Genomic DNA, 12,777 nt, shown 5'->3' on the forward strand with positions numbered 1-12,777 from the left:
TCAAGCAAATTTATAGGGAGGCCCTGGAACAGAGCCTCGATTTCAGATGTTTCACTTTCTGACAGGAAGTTTGCTGCAAAATGAGTTCTGTTTTACTCACAGATATAATTCAAACGGTTTTAGAAACTTGAGAGTGTTTTCTATCCAATAGTAATAATAATATGCATATTGTACGAGCAAGAATAGAGTACGAGGCCGTTTAAATTGGACGCGATTTTTTCCCAAGGTGAAAATAGCGCCCTCTATCCTCAACAGGTTAAAAAATGTAAATGAGACAGTGTGTACATAGGAAAAAAGGAACTTGTGACAGACAACTTGTGACCACTGTGAAATTGATAACAGGAAGGAAGTCTCTCCACCCAGGGAGGGGAGAAACCGTTAGGCTTGCAGTAGATTATGTAACACGTTGCAGGATATGATTATCAATGTATTTGTTGGAGTAGATTTGCAAATAGCATTGACAGTGTTAGAGAAGAGGAGGGGCATTTATAAGGGGTATGGTATATGGTATGACCAAATGTGAGGTATATAAGGCTAGGTGCATTGTATGATATTCAGAGCTCTCTGAATAAAGCACTTACCTTTTTCAGACTTCTGGGACTTTGTCAAATTCTTCTATTAACTGGGGCCTTACAACCCCCGGGGAATTGGTCAAAGTATATAGTGAGTTTTGAGTTAATATCATTGGAACTAGAAATTCTTGTGACAATATTATAGCCAACCCTTGATTTGTGTAGTACAACAAAACTTGCTGTTCACTGACTATCGCTGCATCATACGGAGCGTGCATATCTTGAAGTGTATTCGGTATTGAGGTAAACTAGTTTCTACTTTTATAAATTACATTTTATGAGCTTATACACGTACAAACAATGGCTGTAGGAATAACACAACTTTATCTACCTATGTGTAGCCTAATTACAGAGTGTAATGTAAGAGCCATGTATCTGTGAATGCTTGTGTTGTTGATCATAGTGGTATTTTGTGTTTTAACAATTTGCATTGTCTTTCACTTACAAAGCTGAGCCAGATGGGTATGCTGGTCTATCTTGAAATGCATGTTTAAAGTTAGTCACGCTTGAATGAGTCATAGTGGTATGATACAGTCTTTAGTGGAGGGCAGCCTCCTTGCTAATACTGTTGAGAGGTGTATGGACTTCCGGACATACCCCTGATAATGTGTGTCACGCCCTGACCTTAGATATCTCTGTTTTCTATATATTTTGGTTAGGTCAGGGTGTGACTAGGGTGGGTACTCTAGTTGTTTGTATGTCTAGGGTTTTTGTATGTTTAGAGTTTTTGTATGTCTTGGGGTTTTTGTAAGTCTATGTTGGCCTGATATGGTTCCAAATCAGAGACAACGATAAACAGCTGTCTCTGATTACTCTCCTATTTATAGTCTAAATCATTGCAATTGATCTTAGCAACTTTGATGACAAAATGTTGCCTTACGCAGAGGGAAAAGGTTTTTAATTTAACAGCTGTGTTGTTATTTCACATGTATTTTAGGCATGCAAAATATAATAGCATTGGTTGTCAGTGGGGTTGTCACAATCACATTTGAGGAACTTACACATTACTTACACAGTATATTTTGGTTGTGTTGCGGTTGTGTTGCCCTGAGATTGTAAACAGATCTCTTGAAGAGTGCTGCTATTACATTCAAAAGTTAATTGTAAACATTTCATATCCAAAGTACAAGAGAGAAAATTCTAAAGTAACAAACATGTATTCTGTGACATGATTTTGACATCTAATAAGCTGGTTTATTTAGCTGATAACTGGTTTTAATGAAACTCCATTTTGACAAAAGTGACACAACTGTGTTTTTAGTTTATTTTTACGGTAAATATTACAATTTGGTACTTAAATCCTACAGTTTAATCCTACAGTTTATTTCGGAACTTATATATTACCTATACCGTTTATGAAGGTGGTATTACATGAAACCTATCGATTGTAACTTAATTTAGTTATGATAATTAGTAACTTCCTGGTAATCACAAGGTCAGAGGCATAGCTGAACTTGAATCGGCCTTAGAAGAATGAAAAACAGGCCGCAATGTAAAGAGAGACTGACTAGGCGAATCAGCAAGAATCTAATCACCCCAACACGGTCATGCATTACGAGACATATTCCCATGACAACTGGCAATACAAACACCATGCTATTCTTATTATTAAGGGATGAGGGTAAGGTAGAGCAGCCACTCTCACACACAGTGTGATAAAGGAGAAGTCACAATGTATCTTCAAAGGATACATTGACCTTACAAAAGGTATTGTATTCACATCAGCCAAATTAACCCACAAAGAGTCCTCTGTGTATCTCATGAGCTCTTCTCCTAGATAATATGAATAGCCGGATTGAATTACAGCCTTTACTACTCATACAGGTTAATATGTCACGTTTTTGCATACTATGTTTGAGAGGGACTATTGGGGCAAATTACCTGAGTGTCTTAACAGTAACTCAATTGATTGTGCATCCTCGCTCTCTCATTGCATTAGGTTCCCCCTATCAACAGTGCAGGATGGCACTTCTCGATTACCCTATTCCAGAGCTAGATGTCACCTTACAAGAGGCAAGCCGTGTGCTCCAGCTCACCCTGAGCCCCGAGCTCTACGCTGAATTCAAAAACACCCTTAGCCAACAGAGGGAGGTCCTGCAGGAGGCCCAAAACTGCTTGGTGGCTGCCGCCTCTGGCCGAGAGAACTGGGTGACAGAGCAATTCAAGAGCCAGCTGCTCTCATGCACTGACCCACTGCCCACCTCGACAGCCATCCCCGCTGTCCTGTCCCCCTCCAGAGCCAAGAAGGAGTGTGCCCAACTTGAGAGGGCTGCCGCTCTGCTCTGGGCTGTGGCCAAGATGTATAGTGAGCCTTTGCTGGTAGAGGGCGAGGGGCAAACTGAGCGCACACAGCAATCAGAGGTGTTTGCTGCCAGCCGCATTCCTGGGAAGACCCAAGATGAGATTAAAGTAAGCTTTGGGAAAAAAATGGACTACTTTGACTCAATGTTGTTTTGTGTTTTCATGCACCATCTCTGATGATAATGATAACAGTTCATCATTCTCCTTTGTCTTATTTTCATCTAATGTGATTATCTCCTACTTCTTATCTCCTACTGCTTATCTACTTATCTACTTATCTCCTACTTCTTAATGTGCTGCAGCTGTACATAGTCCATCTGTAAACTACCCACCCAATTTACCTACCTCACCCCCCATACTGCTTTTATTTATTTACTTTTCTGCTCTTTTGCACAGCAGTATCTCTTCTTGCACATGATCATCTGATGATTTATCACTCCAGTGTTAATCTGCTAAATTGTAATTACTCGATTTATTGCCTACCTCATGCCTTTTGCACACATTGTATATAGATTCTCTTTTTTTTCTACCATGTTATTGACTTGTTTAATGTTTACTCCATGTGTAACTCTGTGTTGTTGTCTGTTCACACTGCTATGCTTTATCTTGGCCAGGTCGCAGTTGCAAATGAGAACTTGTTCTCAACTAGCCTACCTGGTTAAATAAAGGTGAAATAAAAAAAATAAAAAATAAAAATTGTATTACAGGTATACCCAGACTGCCTCCATGCCATCGTGATCTGTGCTGGAGAGGTATTTTCAATCAACATACTGCAGCGTCTCAGCCCAGGTGGGCCTATGTCCCCTTTACCGTTCCCTGACATCTACATCCAAATGGCTCATGTGATGAGCCAACATAGAGCTGCCAAGAACAATGAGCCCTCTGCCATCTGCGGCCTCTCTGCCCTGCAGCGGCAAGCCTGGAGTGCAGTGAGGGAGGAGATCCTTAGAGCAGGTGGGGCAGCGGCCGCCTCACTGGGGTTGATGGAGAGTGCTGTGGTGGCTCTCTCCCTGGAAGACTGCAATCCACCAGCTGATCTGGCAGACACCCTCAACGCTGTCAGACTGGGAGGAGGAGATGGGCCCTGTCTGAGATACTATGACAAGGTACAGTATGGGATGTTTGTGCTACTGTAACTGTGGATAACAACTACTACAATACAGTGTCATGTCTGTTTCCGCTCCCCCTCTCTGGAGCTCGAGGCCACAGGCTGATCATCATTACGCACACCTGTCACCATCGTTACGCGCATCTGCCCTTCATCGGACTCACCTGTACTCCATCACATTATTAATTTCCTCCCCTATATCTATCACTTCCTCTGTTTCTTTCCCGAGTCAGTATTAATGTCGTTATGTGTGCCTTGTCCAGACGCTGTTCGTGTTTTGTTTCCTGTCTGTTTATTCATTAAATATTTGCTCCCTGTACTTGCTTCTTCTTTCTCAGCGTCTGTCCTTACAATACAGTACAGTACAGTGGTGCTGTAGTGAATCAACTGGATTCATCGGGTTACCGGATGAGGATATAGTCTTAAATTATACATCTCATTTAAAACCTGGAACATGATTTTATGTGTTGACAAAAATATACGCTAGATAATGGAGTTAAATCAATTTTTCTATATTGAATCAAATTGTAAGTGGATCTTTACTGCACATCAGCCATACATAATTGCACCCAACAAACTTCAGTTTATTAACTCACTGACACAAGACTTGAAAACATAGGTTCCACTTTAGCTCAACATCACAAGCAAACATCACAAGTATCACAAGTAAAATAAAAATGATTTTTCTATACTTTTTCTACAGGTGGTGAACCTGGTGGTATTCAAAGACAGCACAGCAGGGATGGCGTTCGAGCACAGTGCAGTGGATGGAATGGTGGCTGGGTTAGTGGCTGAGACTGTGTGGTATCTCTCCGAGTCTCTTAATGTGGACCTAGTCCAGACCAACACAGGAAGCAATGGGTCAGCCTATCTTAACAAGGCTGATTCCTCCTCCCCAAGCCCCCTAGCATTCCCACTACAGGGTATAACTAAAACAGACCCCCCAAAGTCCTCCCCTAAAGCAATTAATCCCATAATCACGTTTGAGGTTCCCTCTTACCCAGATGTCTTTGCTACCCTCCGGGGTCACAGGGGCCTGTATGATGCCTGGATCAACTTTTCCTTGCAGCTCTCCCTAAGGCAGACTCTTGGGGAATCTGCTGCCAGCCACATTCTTGTAACCCCTACCCATATGCGTCACTACAAGCATGGCCGCTGCGATCAGACATACTCCATCACCATGCAATCCTGCCAGCTCATTAGTGCTTTGGAATCCTGCATCGGACCAGATAACAATCCTCGATACACGAACGAACTGCTCCGTCTGTTCCATGTGGCTTTCCTGGAGCACAAGAACCTGATCAAAGCCACTAAAAGTGGACAAGGTGTGGGCCCTCACCTCGCAGCCCTACGCTGGTCCATGTCTGCAGACAACCCTCTCAAGAAGTTTCTTGACCCCTTTGGGTGCCCCTCCGTTTACCTTACTGGCAAGGATTTGATAGAGGGAGTGGAGCTTGCTGTAGGGAACGTGTACGCTAAAGACCAACTGGCTGTATCCTACATGGGGAGGAGAGACCGGGTCCGTATGGTGCTCAATGGGAGAGGCACCTTTGCCACAGTGTTGGAGAAGCTTCAAGATAGCCTGAAAGTAAATCTGAAGCTGGTGATGCTTCTCGCTGTCAGATATGCTGTAGCCGGACAAATGGGAGCAATGGAGTGTCTGCTGCAAGAAGGACAAGTAGGAAGAAGGAATGGATCCACCCAAGGGGAAATTGACAAAAGTATCAGTCCAGCAGGCCAAAAACAAGGCAAGACAATGTCCAAGCCAACACTTCCCTCTGATTCTGCCTCCAACATGAGTCCAGACTTTACTCTGGTGATCCATGGTGGAGCTGGGGAGGAGATGATGCTAAATACAAAGGTGGTAGACGTCATTGAATTTGCTCTGCAGACAGCCCTGACCCTCGGAGCACAAGTGCTACAACAAGGAGGCAGTAGTCTTGACGCAGTGCAGCGGAGTGTGCAAGCTCTTGAGGACTGCTTTCTGTTCAACGCCGGGAAGGGATCAGTTTTCAACAAAGATGGGAAAAATGAGATGGAGGCGACCATAGTAGATGGAAATGGGATGAACTCTGGGTCGGTGGCTTGTGTGACTAGTGTGAAGAACCCAGTGAAAGCAGCAAGACAGGTCATGGAGAAGAGTGCACACTCACTCTTAGTAGGGGAAGGCGCAGAAGAGTTTCTGCAAGGCTTAGAAGAGAGTGAGAAGCCTATGAGGGCGGAGTACTTCCAAACTGATGTCCGTCGCAGAGAGCTGATCGCAAAACTCAGCGCTGGCAACGCCTCCAAGAACAACCATCCACAGACGGTGGGAGCTGTTGCTTTGGATCGGTGGTGTAGGTTAGCTGCTGCAACGTCCACAGGTGGGTTGGTGGGAAAATGGAAGGGTCGAGTTGGGGACACAGCAGTAGTGGGAGCAGGTATATTTGCTGATGACAAGCTTGCTGTAACCTGCTCTGGTGATGGAGATGTGTTTCTAAGGTACACAGTTGCACAAAAAGTGGCCAGTCTCTACCATCATAAAGGCTACAGCCTCAGGGCAGCATGTCGAGAAGTCATGTCTGAGAACTTGAAGGGCAGCTGTGCTGGAATCATTGCTGTAGACGCCAAAGGCGATGCTGTTATTGAAACCAATGCTGGGGTGTTGTTTGTAGCCTCCATGGTTGGTGGCATTGCACGTGTCGAAGTCCTGAGACCCATGAAGAGTTATTCCAATGTGATCTGGGAGACTGACAAACTAGTTGCTCACCTACACTCACACCCTTGGACACCAGGTGCCACCATCCTTACCCAAAAGACTCTGAGTGGACCGAGCAGCATCTTTCAGTTGGCTGTACCAGATTTCTTAGAACTGTTGCAAGGAGCAAGGGCTGTTTCAAACCTGCTATGCGAACGACTGGGGGTACAGCGTTGCGCCCTAGTATTTAACCCACATCCCGAGACCCAGGCCCATATCCGAGTGCTACCACTTCATGGCCTGGAAACCAACTGGTGCCCCCATCTGACCGGGGAGGAGGACTTTCAGCCCTATGACCCAGGTTACTGCAGCTCAAAGAGTGGCCCACGCTGCGAAGACGCAGATCTGGATCAGGTTCAGGCCAAGATTCGGGACAAGCTGCCAACACCTAACGCACCATTGTGTTATGACTTCTTAGGAAATCCCTCCCACAATGGACTGTTCTGCCGTATCGTCCGTGGGGAGGAGCAACATTGGCGGGTGTGGGAGGACAGTGATCATGTGGCTTTCCTCACTCCCTACCCTAATACACCTGGACTCACAGTTCTAGTGCCACGTAAACCACTGTCAAGCAACATTTTCTGTCTGGAAGAGACTGATTACACATCACTGATCCTGGCCACTCGTAAGGTAGCTGGACTGCTGGAGGAAGGAATGCATGCTCGAGGTGTTGCACTCATCTTTGAGGGCTTTGAGATTGATTATGCCTATGTCAAGCTGATACCTCTGGTTCCTCCACGTGGTGACAAGCCTGCTGAGGTGTTCCCAGAGTACTTCCAAAGCTACCCCGGGTATGTCTCATCTGTCGATGGCCCTCCCGCCAGCCCTGAATCTCTAAAGGAAATCCACACCAAAATCACACTTTGCAGGCCTCCTCGTTCCTGGGAGGACCCACAGAGCCACTCCATGTTAGCCATCAAGAGCCAGTGGTACCGCAATCTCTTTCAAATTCAAAATACCCTCTTCCACAGCACAGTGGAGTACTTCAACAACACCTGTCAGTACGCGTACGCCCTGACTCCTCTCACCACTGACACAATCTCCTCTCCGATGGGCCTGGGATCAGACTCCGAGCCCGTTTCCGTCAACTTGCTGGGGCAGGATGTGTACTTGGCTGACTCCATGCAATTTGTGCTGGAGTATTTCTTGCGATTCCAAGAGAACTTGTCGGGGGCATACTATATATCGGCAAGTTTTCGGGGAGAAGATCCAGATGCCACGCATCTTAACCAGTTCTACCATGTTGAGTGTGAGCTCCTGGGCGACATGGATACTGCCATGCACATAGCTGAGGGATACTTGGCTCATCTCACCAATGCAATGCTGAAAAAACACTCCAACATCATCCTGAACTCTGCTGGGACCCTTTCACATGTCCAGGACTTACTGGAGAAGTTGGAAGGAGGAACCGCTCTCCCAAGAGTCACTCTGGACAAGGCCATCCCTATGATGCCCTCGCCAGACTGCTTTGAGTGGGTACAGGACGGCCAGCCCCAGTTTGGCAGGAAGTTAACCCGCAAAGGAGAAAAGGTTTTGATTGAGAAGTACGGAGGTGCTGTTTGGCTGACAGAGATGGACCACCTGGGAGTGCCTTTCTACCAAGCATATGTGGAGGGCTCTGGCAGACGCAAGGCAAAAGCATCGGACCTCCTCTTGGGATTGGGAGAGACTCTGGGTCTTGGGGAGCGTCACTCCAACCCCGAGATGGTGCAAGAAGCCCTCAGACATCACGTTGTCCCAGAGGAATCCTACAAGTGGTACATCATCATGCGGCAGGTCATTCCTCTACTCACCAGTGGGTGGGGCATGGGCACAGAGCGCTATTTGTGTTGGCTGCTTCAGCATAATGACGTCAGAGACATACATATTATACCCCGTATGAAGGCCAGGAAATACATGCCTTGACATATCCCTAACCCATTAGTTACTCAAAGACTGATGAAAAAGTTCCGCTAACTGTCAGCTCTTTCATTGAACGTCCTAAGGGATGCATAGAAAGCGAGACAACATATCTATAAAACTCTGAGTATAGTATACTATAACATTAGGAACAAGAGATGAGTTGCAGTTATGATAGAGCAGTGATTGTGTGTTGAAAATGTGCTGATCGGTTTTTCTTTATTTTTACTATTTTCTACATTGTATCTTGTAGTAACCAAAAGTGTTAAACAAATCAAAATATATTTTTATATTTGAGATTCTTCAAAGTAGCCACCCTTTGCCTTGATGCCAGCTTTACACACTCTTGGCATTCTTTCAACCAGCTTCATGAGGTATTCACCTGGAATGGATTTCAATAACAGGTGTGCCTTGTTAAAAGTACATTTGTGGAATTGCTTTCATTCTTAATGCGTTTGAGACAATCAGTTGTGTTGTGACAGGATAGGAGTGGTATACAGAAGATAGCCCTATTTGGTAAAATACCAAGTCCATATTATGGCAAGAACAGCTCAAATAAGCGAAGAAAAATGACATTCCATCATTACTTTAAGACATGAAGGTCAGTCAATTAGGAACATTTCAAGAACTTTGAAAGTTTCTTCAAGTGCAGTCGCAAAAACCATCAAGCGCTATGATGAAACTGGCTCTCATGAGGACCGCCACAGGAAATTAAGACCCAGAGTTTGTCACTCCCTGATCTGTTTCACCTGTTTCTGTGTCTCAACCCCCTCTAGGTGTCACTTATTTTCTCCAGTATATTTATCCCTGTATTTCCTGTCTCTTCGTCTTGTATGTTAGTCAAGTCAACCAGCATGTTTTTCTTGCCTGCCCTTCAGTACCTTTTGGACTCTGAACTGGTTTTGACCCTTTTGCCTGTCCACGACCATTCTCTTGCCTTACAATATTATTTAATCCAATAGGGTAAGACTCCAACCATCTGCCTACTGTGTCTGCATCTGGGTCTCGCCTTGTATCATGATAGTTACCTCTGCTGCAGAGGACAAGTTCATTAGAGTTACCAGCCTCAAATGTCATCCCAGATAAATGCTTCAGTGTTCAAGTAACAGACACATCTCAACATCAACTGTTCAGAAGAGAATGTGTGAATCAGGCCTTCATGGTTGAATTGCTGCAAAGAAACTACTAAAGGACACCAATAATAAGAAGAGACTTGCTTGGGCCAAGAAACAAGAGCACTGGACATTTGATCGGTGGAAATCTGTCCTTGGTCTGATGAGTACAAATTTGAGATTTTTGGTTCCAATCACCGTGCTTTGTGAGTCGCATAGTTGGTGAGCGAATGATCTCTGCATGTGTGGTTCCCACCGTGAAGCATAGAGGAGGAGGTGTGGGGGTGCATTGCTGCTAACACTGTCAGTGATGTATTTAGAATTCAAGGCACACTTAACCAGCATGGCTATCACAGCATTATGCAGCGATACACCATCCCATCTGGTTTGCGCTTAGTGGGACGATCATTTGTTTTTCAACAGGACAATGACCCAACACACCTCCAGGCTGTGTAAGGGCTATTTGACCAAGAAGGAGAGTGATGGAATGCTGCATCAGATGACCTGGCCTCAACAATCACCTGACCTCAACCCAATTGAGATGGTTTGGGATCAGTTGGACTGCAGAGTGAAGGAAAAGCAGCCAACAAGTGCTCAGCACATGTGGCAACTCCTTCAAGATTGTTTAGAAAAGCATTCCAGGTGAAGCTGGTTGAGAGAATGCCAAAAGTGTGCAAAGCGGTCATCAAGGCAAAAATATATTTTGATTTGTTTAACACTTTTTTGGTTATTACATAGTTTGTCATCACTATTATTCTACGATGTAGAAAATAGTAAAAATAAAAACCCTTGAATGAGTAGGTATGTGGAAACCTTTGACTGGTACTGTATAGACAAGCCAATTGTACCAAATAATGTTTTTTCCAAAGCAAGATTTTGTTACATGTAGAAACAGCGGTCTGTTTGTAATTCTGTAAAGTATGTCTGTAAATCCTTCTATGTAAAACCCTTAATCATTCTCTGTACTTGTTACAAAATATCTGGTTAAATGAGGAATAACTTGGTTCAATTCACACAAAAGAATTACCGTTAAACAGGCATGTCAACTGTCTAAACAAGTGAGAGAAGATATTTGTTAACATAACACATTGGTCAAGGTGGACACTTCCCTGCCCTATTTAACGGAACGGATGTTTTGCGTATGATTATAAAAACACTTGAGAATACCATACTTGTGTGAATTTTCAAATATTGATTATTATGAGGTGAATTGTTGCGTTTGTTTTATTTGTATGATCCTTTCAATTGTTTCCTCTATTACCAAGGCCTCTTATAAACGCTGTCTTCGTCAGCCATCAAACAATGTAAATCTCTTGTACTTTGTGGTATTTTTAACATTCAAATTAAATTGTTGCTGGGTCATATTTTTTCCCTTATTCTTACTCCTGGAATGCTTTGAGTAGGGCCTAAATAGAAAAACAGCGGTAGAAATGGTTTGTAAAGTGGGTCTCCTGGGTGGCGCAGTGGTCTAGGGCACTGCATCGCAGCGCTAGCTGTGCCACCAGAGACTCTGGGTTTGCGCACAATTGGTCTAGCGTCTTCCGAGTTAGGCACAATTGGCCTAGCGTCGTCCGAGTTAGGGAGGGTTTGGCCGGTAGGGATATCCTTGTCTCATCGCGCACCAGCGACTCCTGTGGCGGGCCGGGCACAGTACGTGCTAACCAAGGTAGCCAGGTGCACGGTGTTTCCTCTGACACATTGGTGCGGCTGGCTTCCGGGTTGGAGGCGCGCTGTGTTAAGAAGCAGTGCGGCTTGGTTGCGTTGTGCTTCAGAGGACGCATGGCTTTCGACCTTCGTCTCTCCCGAGCCCGTACGGGAGTTGTAGCGATGAGACAAGATAGTAATTACTAACAATTGGATACCACGAAAATTGGGGAGAAAAGGGGGTAAAATTAAAAAAGAATTTAAAAAAGAAGAAATGGTTTGTAACAAGCGGATATCCCAAAACAACACTCTCCTAAATCTCTTCCATCACCAAGAGTCTCTCTGTGTAATGAATGCTCAGGGAGAAAAAGGTGTAGATTCACACGCAGAGTGCGGCAGGTGTTTATTTCGCCATTGCAGAAGGCAGGAATTGTGGTCACAGGGAGGCAATGGTCATACACAGGTAGACAAACAGGCAGGTGAATCAAAACTAGGAGTGAAGGCCAGTTCTCACAAACAAGCTAAGAAAAGGCTTAGTAGAGTCAAAATGAACAATACCTCACAAAGGCACGAACACAATGAACTGAACTAAATAAGGAGCTGATGAGACCAGGTGAGTAACCAACACGGGCGAAATCAATGAACAAAAATGAAAGACAGGGCTATGTTCAAAAACACAAAGAAACAGGGCTACGTTCCAGAACACAACAAAACAGAACACAAGGTTGACTAAGAAAATAAATACAGAACCTTACACTTTGAGGCAAAATACTTTTGCCTGAAAATGCACAAGATCACAAGCGAAGCAACAACTTCACAACAACACAGAAGTTTCTCGTGACACCCGAGAAACACAGAGAGAGTAGTCTTGCACTTTTAAAAGACTATGTGCAGGTTTGTAGACTTAATGAACTTAAACACTGAGATAACATTTAAGTTAATTGCTAATCAAAGGGTTAGTCGAGGTAAAGGCCTCGGGAAAATCAGCAAATCACAAAAATTCCTCAAGTTGTCAAATAAGCAGAAATGTATCAAATAGCCTAGAATTGAACAAATAGAGGCAGACTAGTGATCAGGTTTGTAATTTCTTTCAATTGTCCAGTCGATGAGCAACGCACAAGCCAGGCATTGAGCATGTAATCAGAGCCCCATGACAAAGCACATGTTCCCACAGCTGAGACCATCTCCCACAGGGCAGGCAGCACAACAATGCCTCTCTGCAGACTTTGACCGAGACAGGATGGGCACAAGGAAATACACAGAGAGAACAGGACACAGTGTATCTATCTCTCACATGGGTACATCGGATGATGGCATGCTCATGATCAATGGCACATATCCATTGCTCAACACATTCCTGGTCTAACTACATACTGTACAGTTGAACCAGTGTTGTAGTAGGTA

At 44.4% G+C, this 12,777-nt stretch overlaps 1 protein-coding gene across 1 annotated transcript; it reads left to right on the forward strand.

Annotated features, from left to right (window-relative positions):
- Positions 1–572: 572 nt before the first annotated feature.
- On the forward strand, positions 573–11,091 carry si:ch211-256m1.8 (uncharacterized). Its single transcript, XM_055896934.1, has 4 exons — positions 573–815; positions 2,512–2,981; positions 3,581–3,979; positions 4,685–11,091. The coding sequence occupies exons 2-4, from the start codon at positions 2,535–2,537 to the stop codon at positions 8,621–8,623; spliced, it is 4,785 nt and encodes a 1,594-aa protein (XP_055752909.1). The 5' UTR covers positions 573–815; positions 2,512–2,534; the 3' UTR covers positions 8,624–11,091.
- The last annotated feature ends 1,686 nt before the right edge of the window (positions 11,092–12,777 follow it).

This window comes from Salvelinus fontinalis, chromosome 34 (assembly GCF_029448725.1).
Source record: "Salvelinus fontinalis isolate EN_2023a chromosome 34, ASM2944872v1, whole genome shotgun sequence".
NCBI classification, from domain to species: Eukaryota; Metazoa; Chordata; class Actinopteri; order Salmoniformes; family Salmonidae; genus Salvelinus; species Salvelinus fontinalis.

Bases quoted from the DNA above. Each gene is read 5' to 3' on its own strand.
- si:ch211-256m1.8 (XM_055896934.1), top strand. From the start codon at position 2,535: ATGGCACTTCTCGATTACCCTATTCCAGAGCTAGATGTCACCTTACAA. The intron at 2,982-3,580 runs GTAAGCTTTGGG...ATTGTATTACAG, and splicing joins AGACCCAAGATGAGATTAAA to GTATACCCAGACTGCCTCCA. The intron at 3,980-4,684 runs GTACAGTATGGG...CTTTTTCTACAG, and splicing joins GTCTGAGATACTATGACAAG to GTGGTGAACCTGGTGGTATT.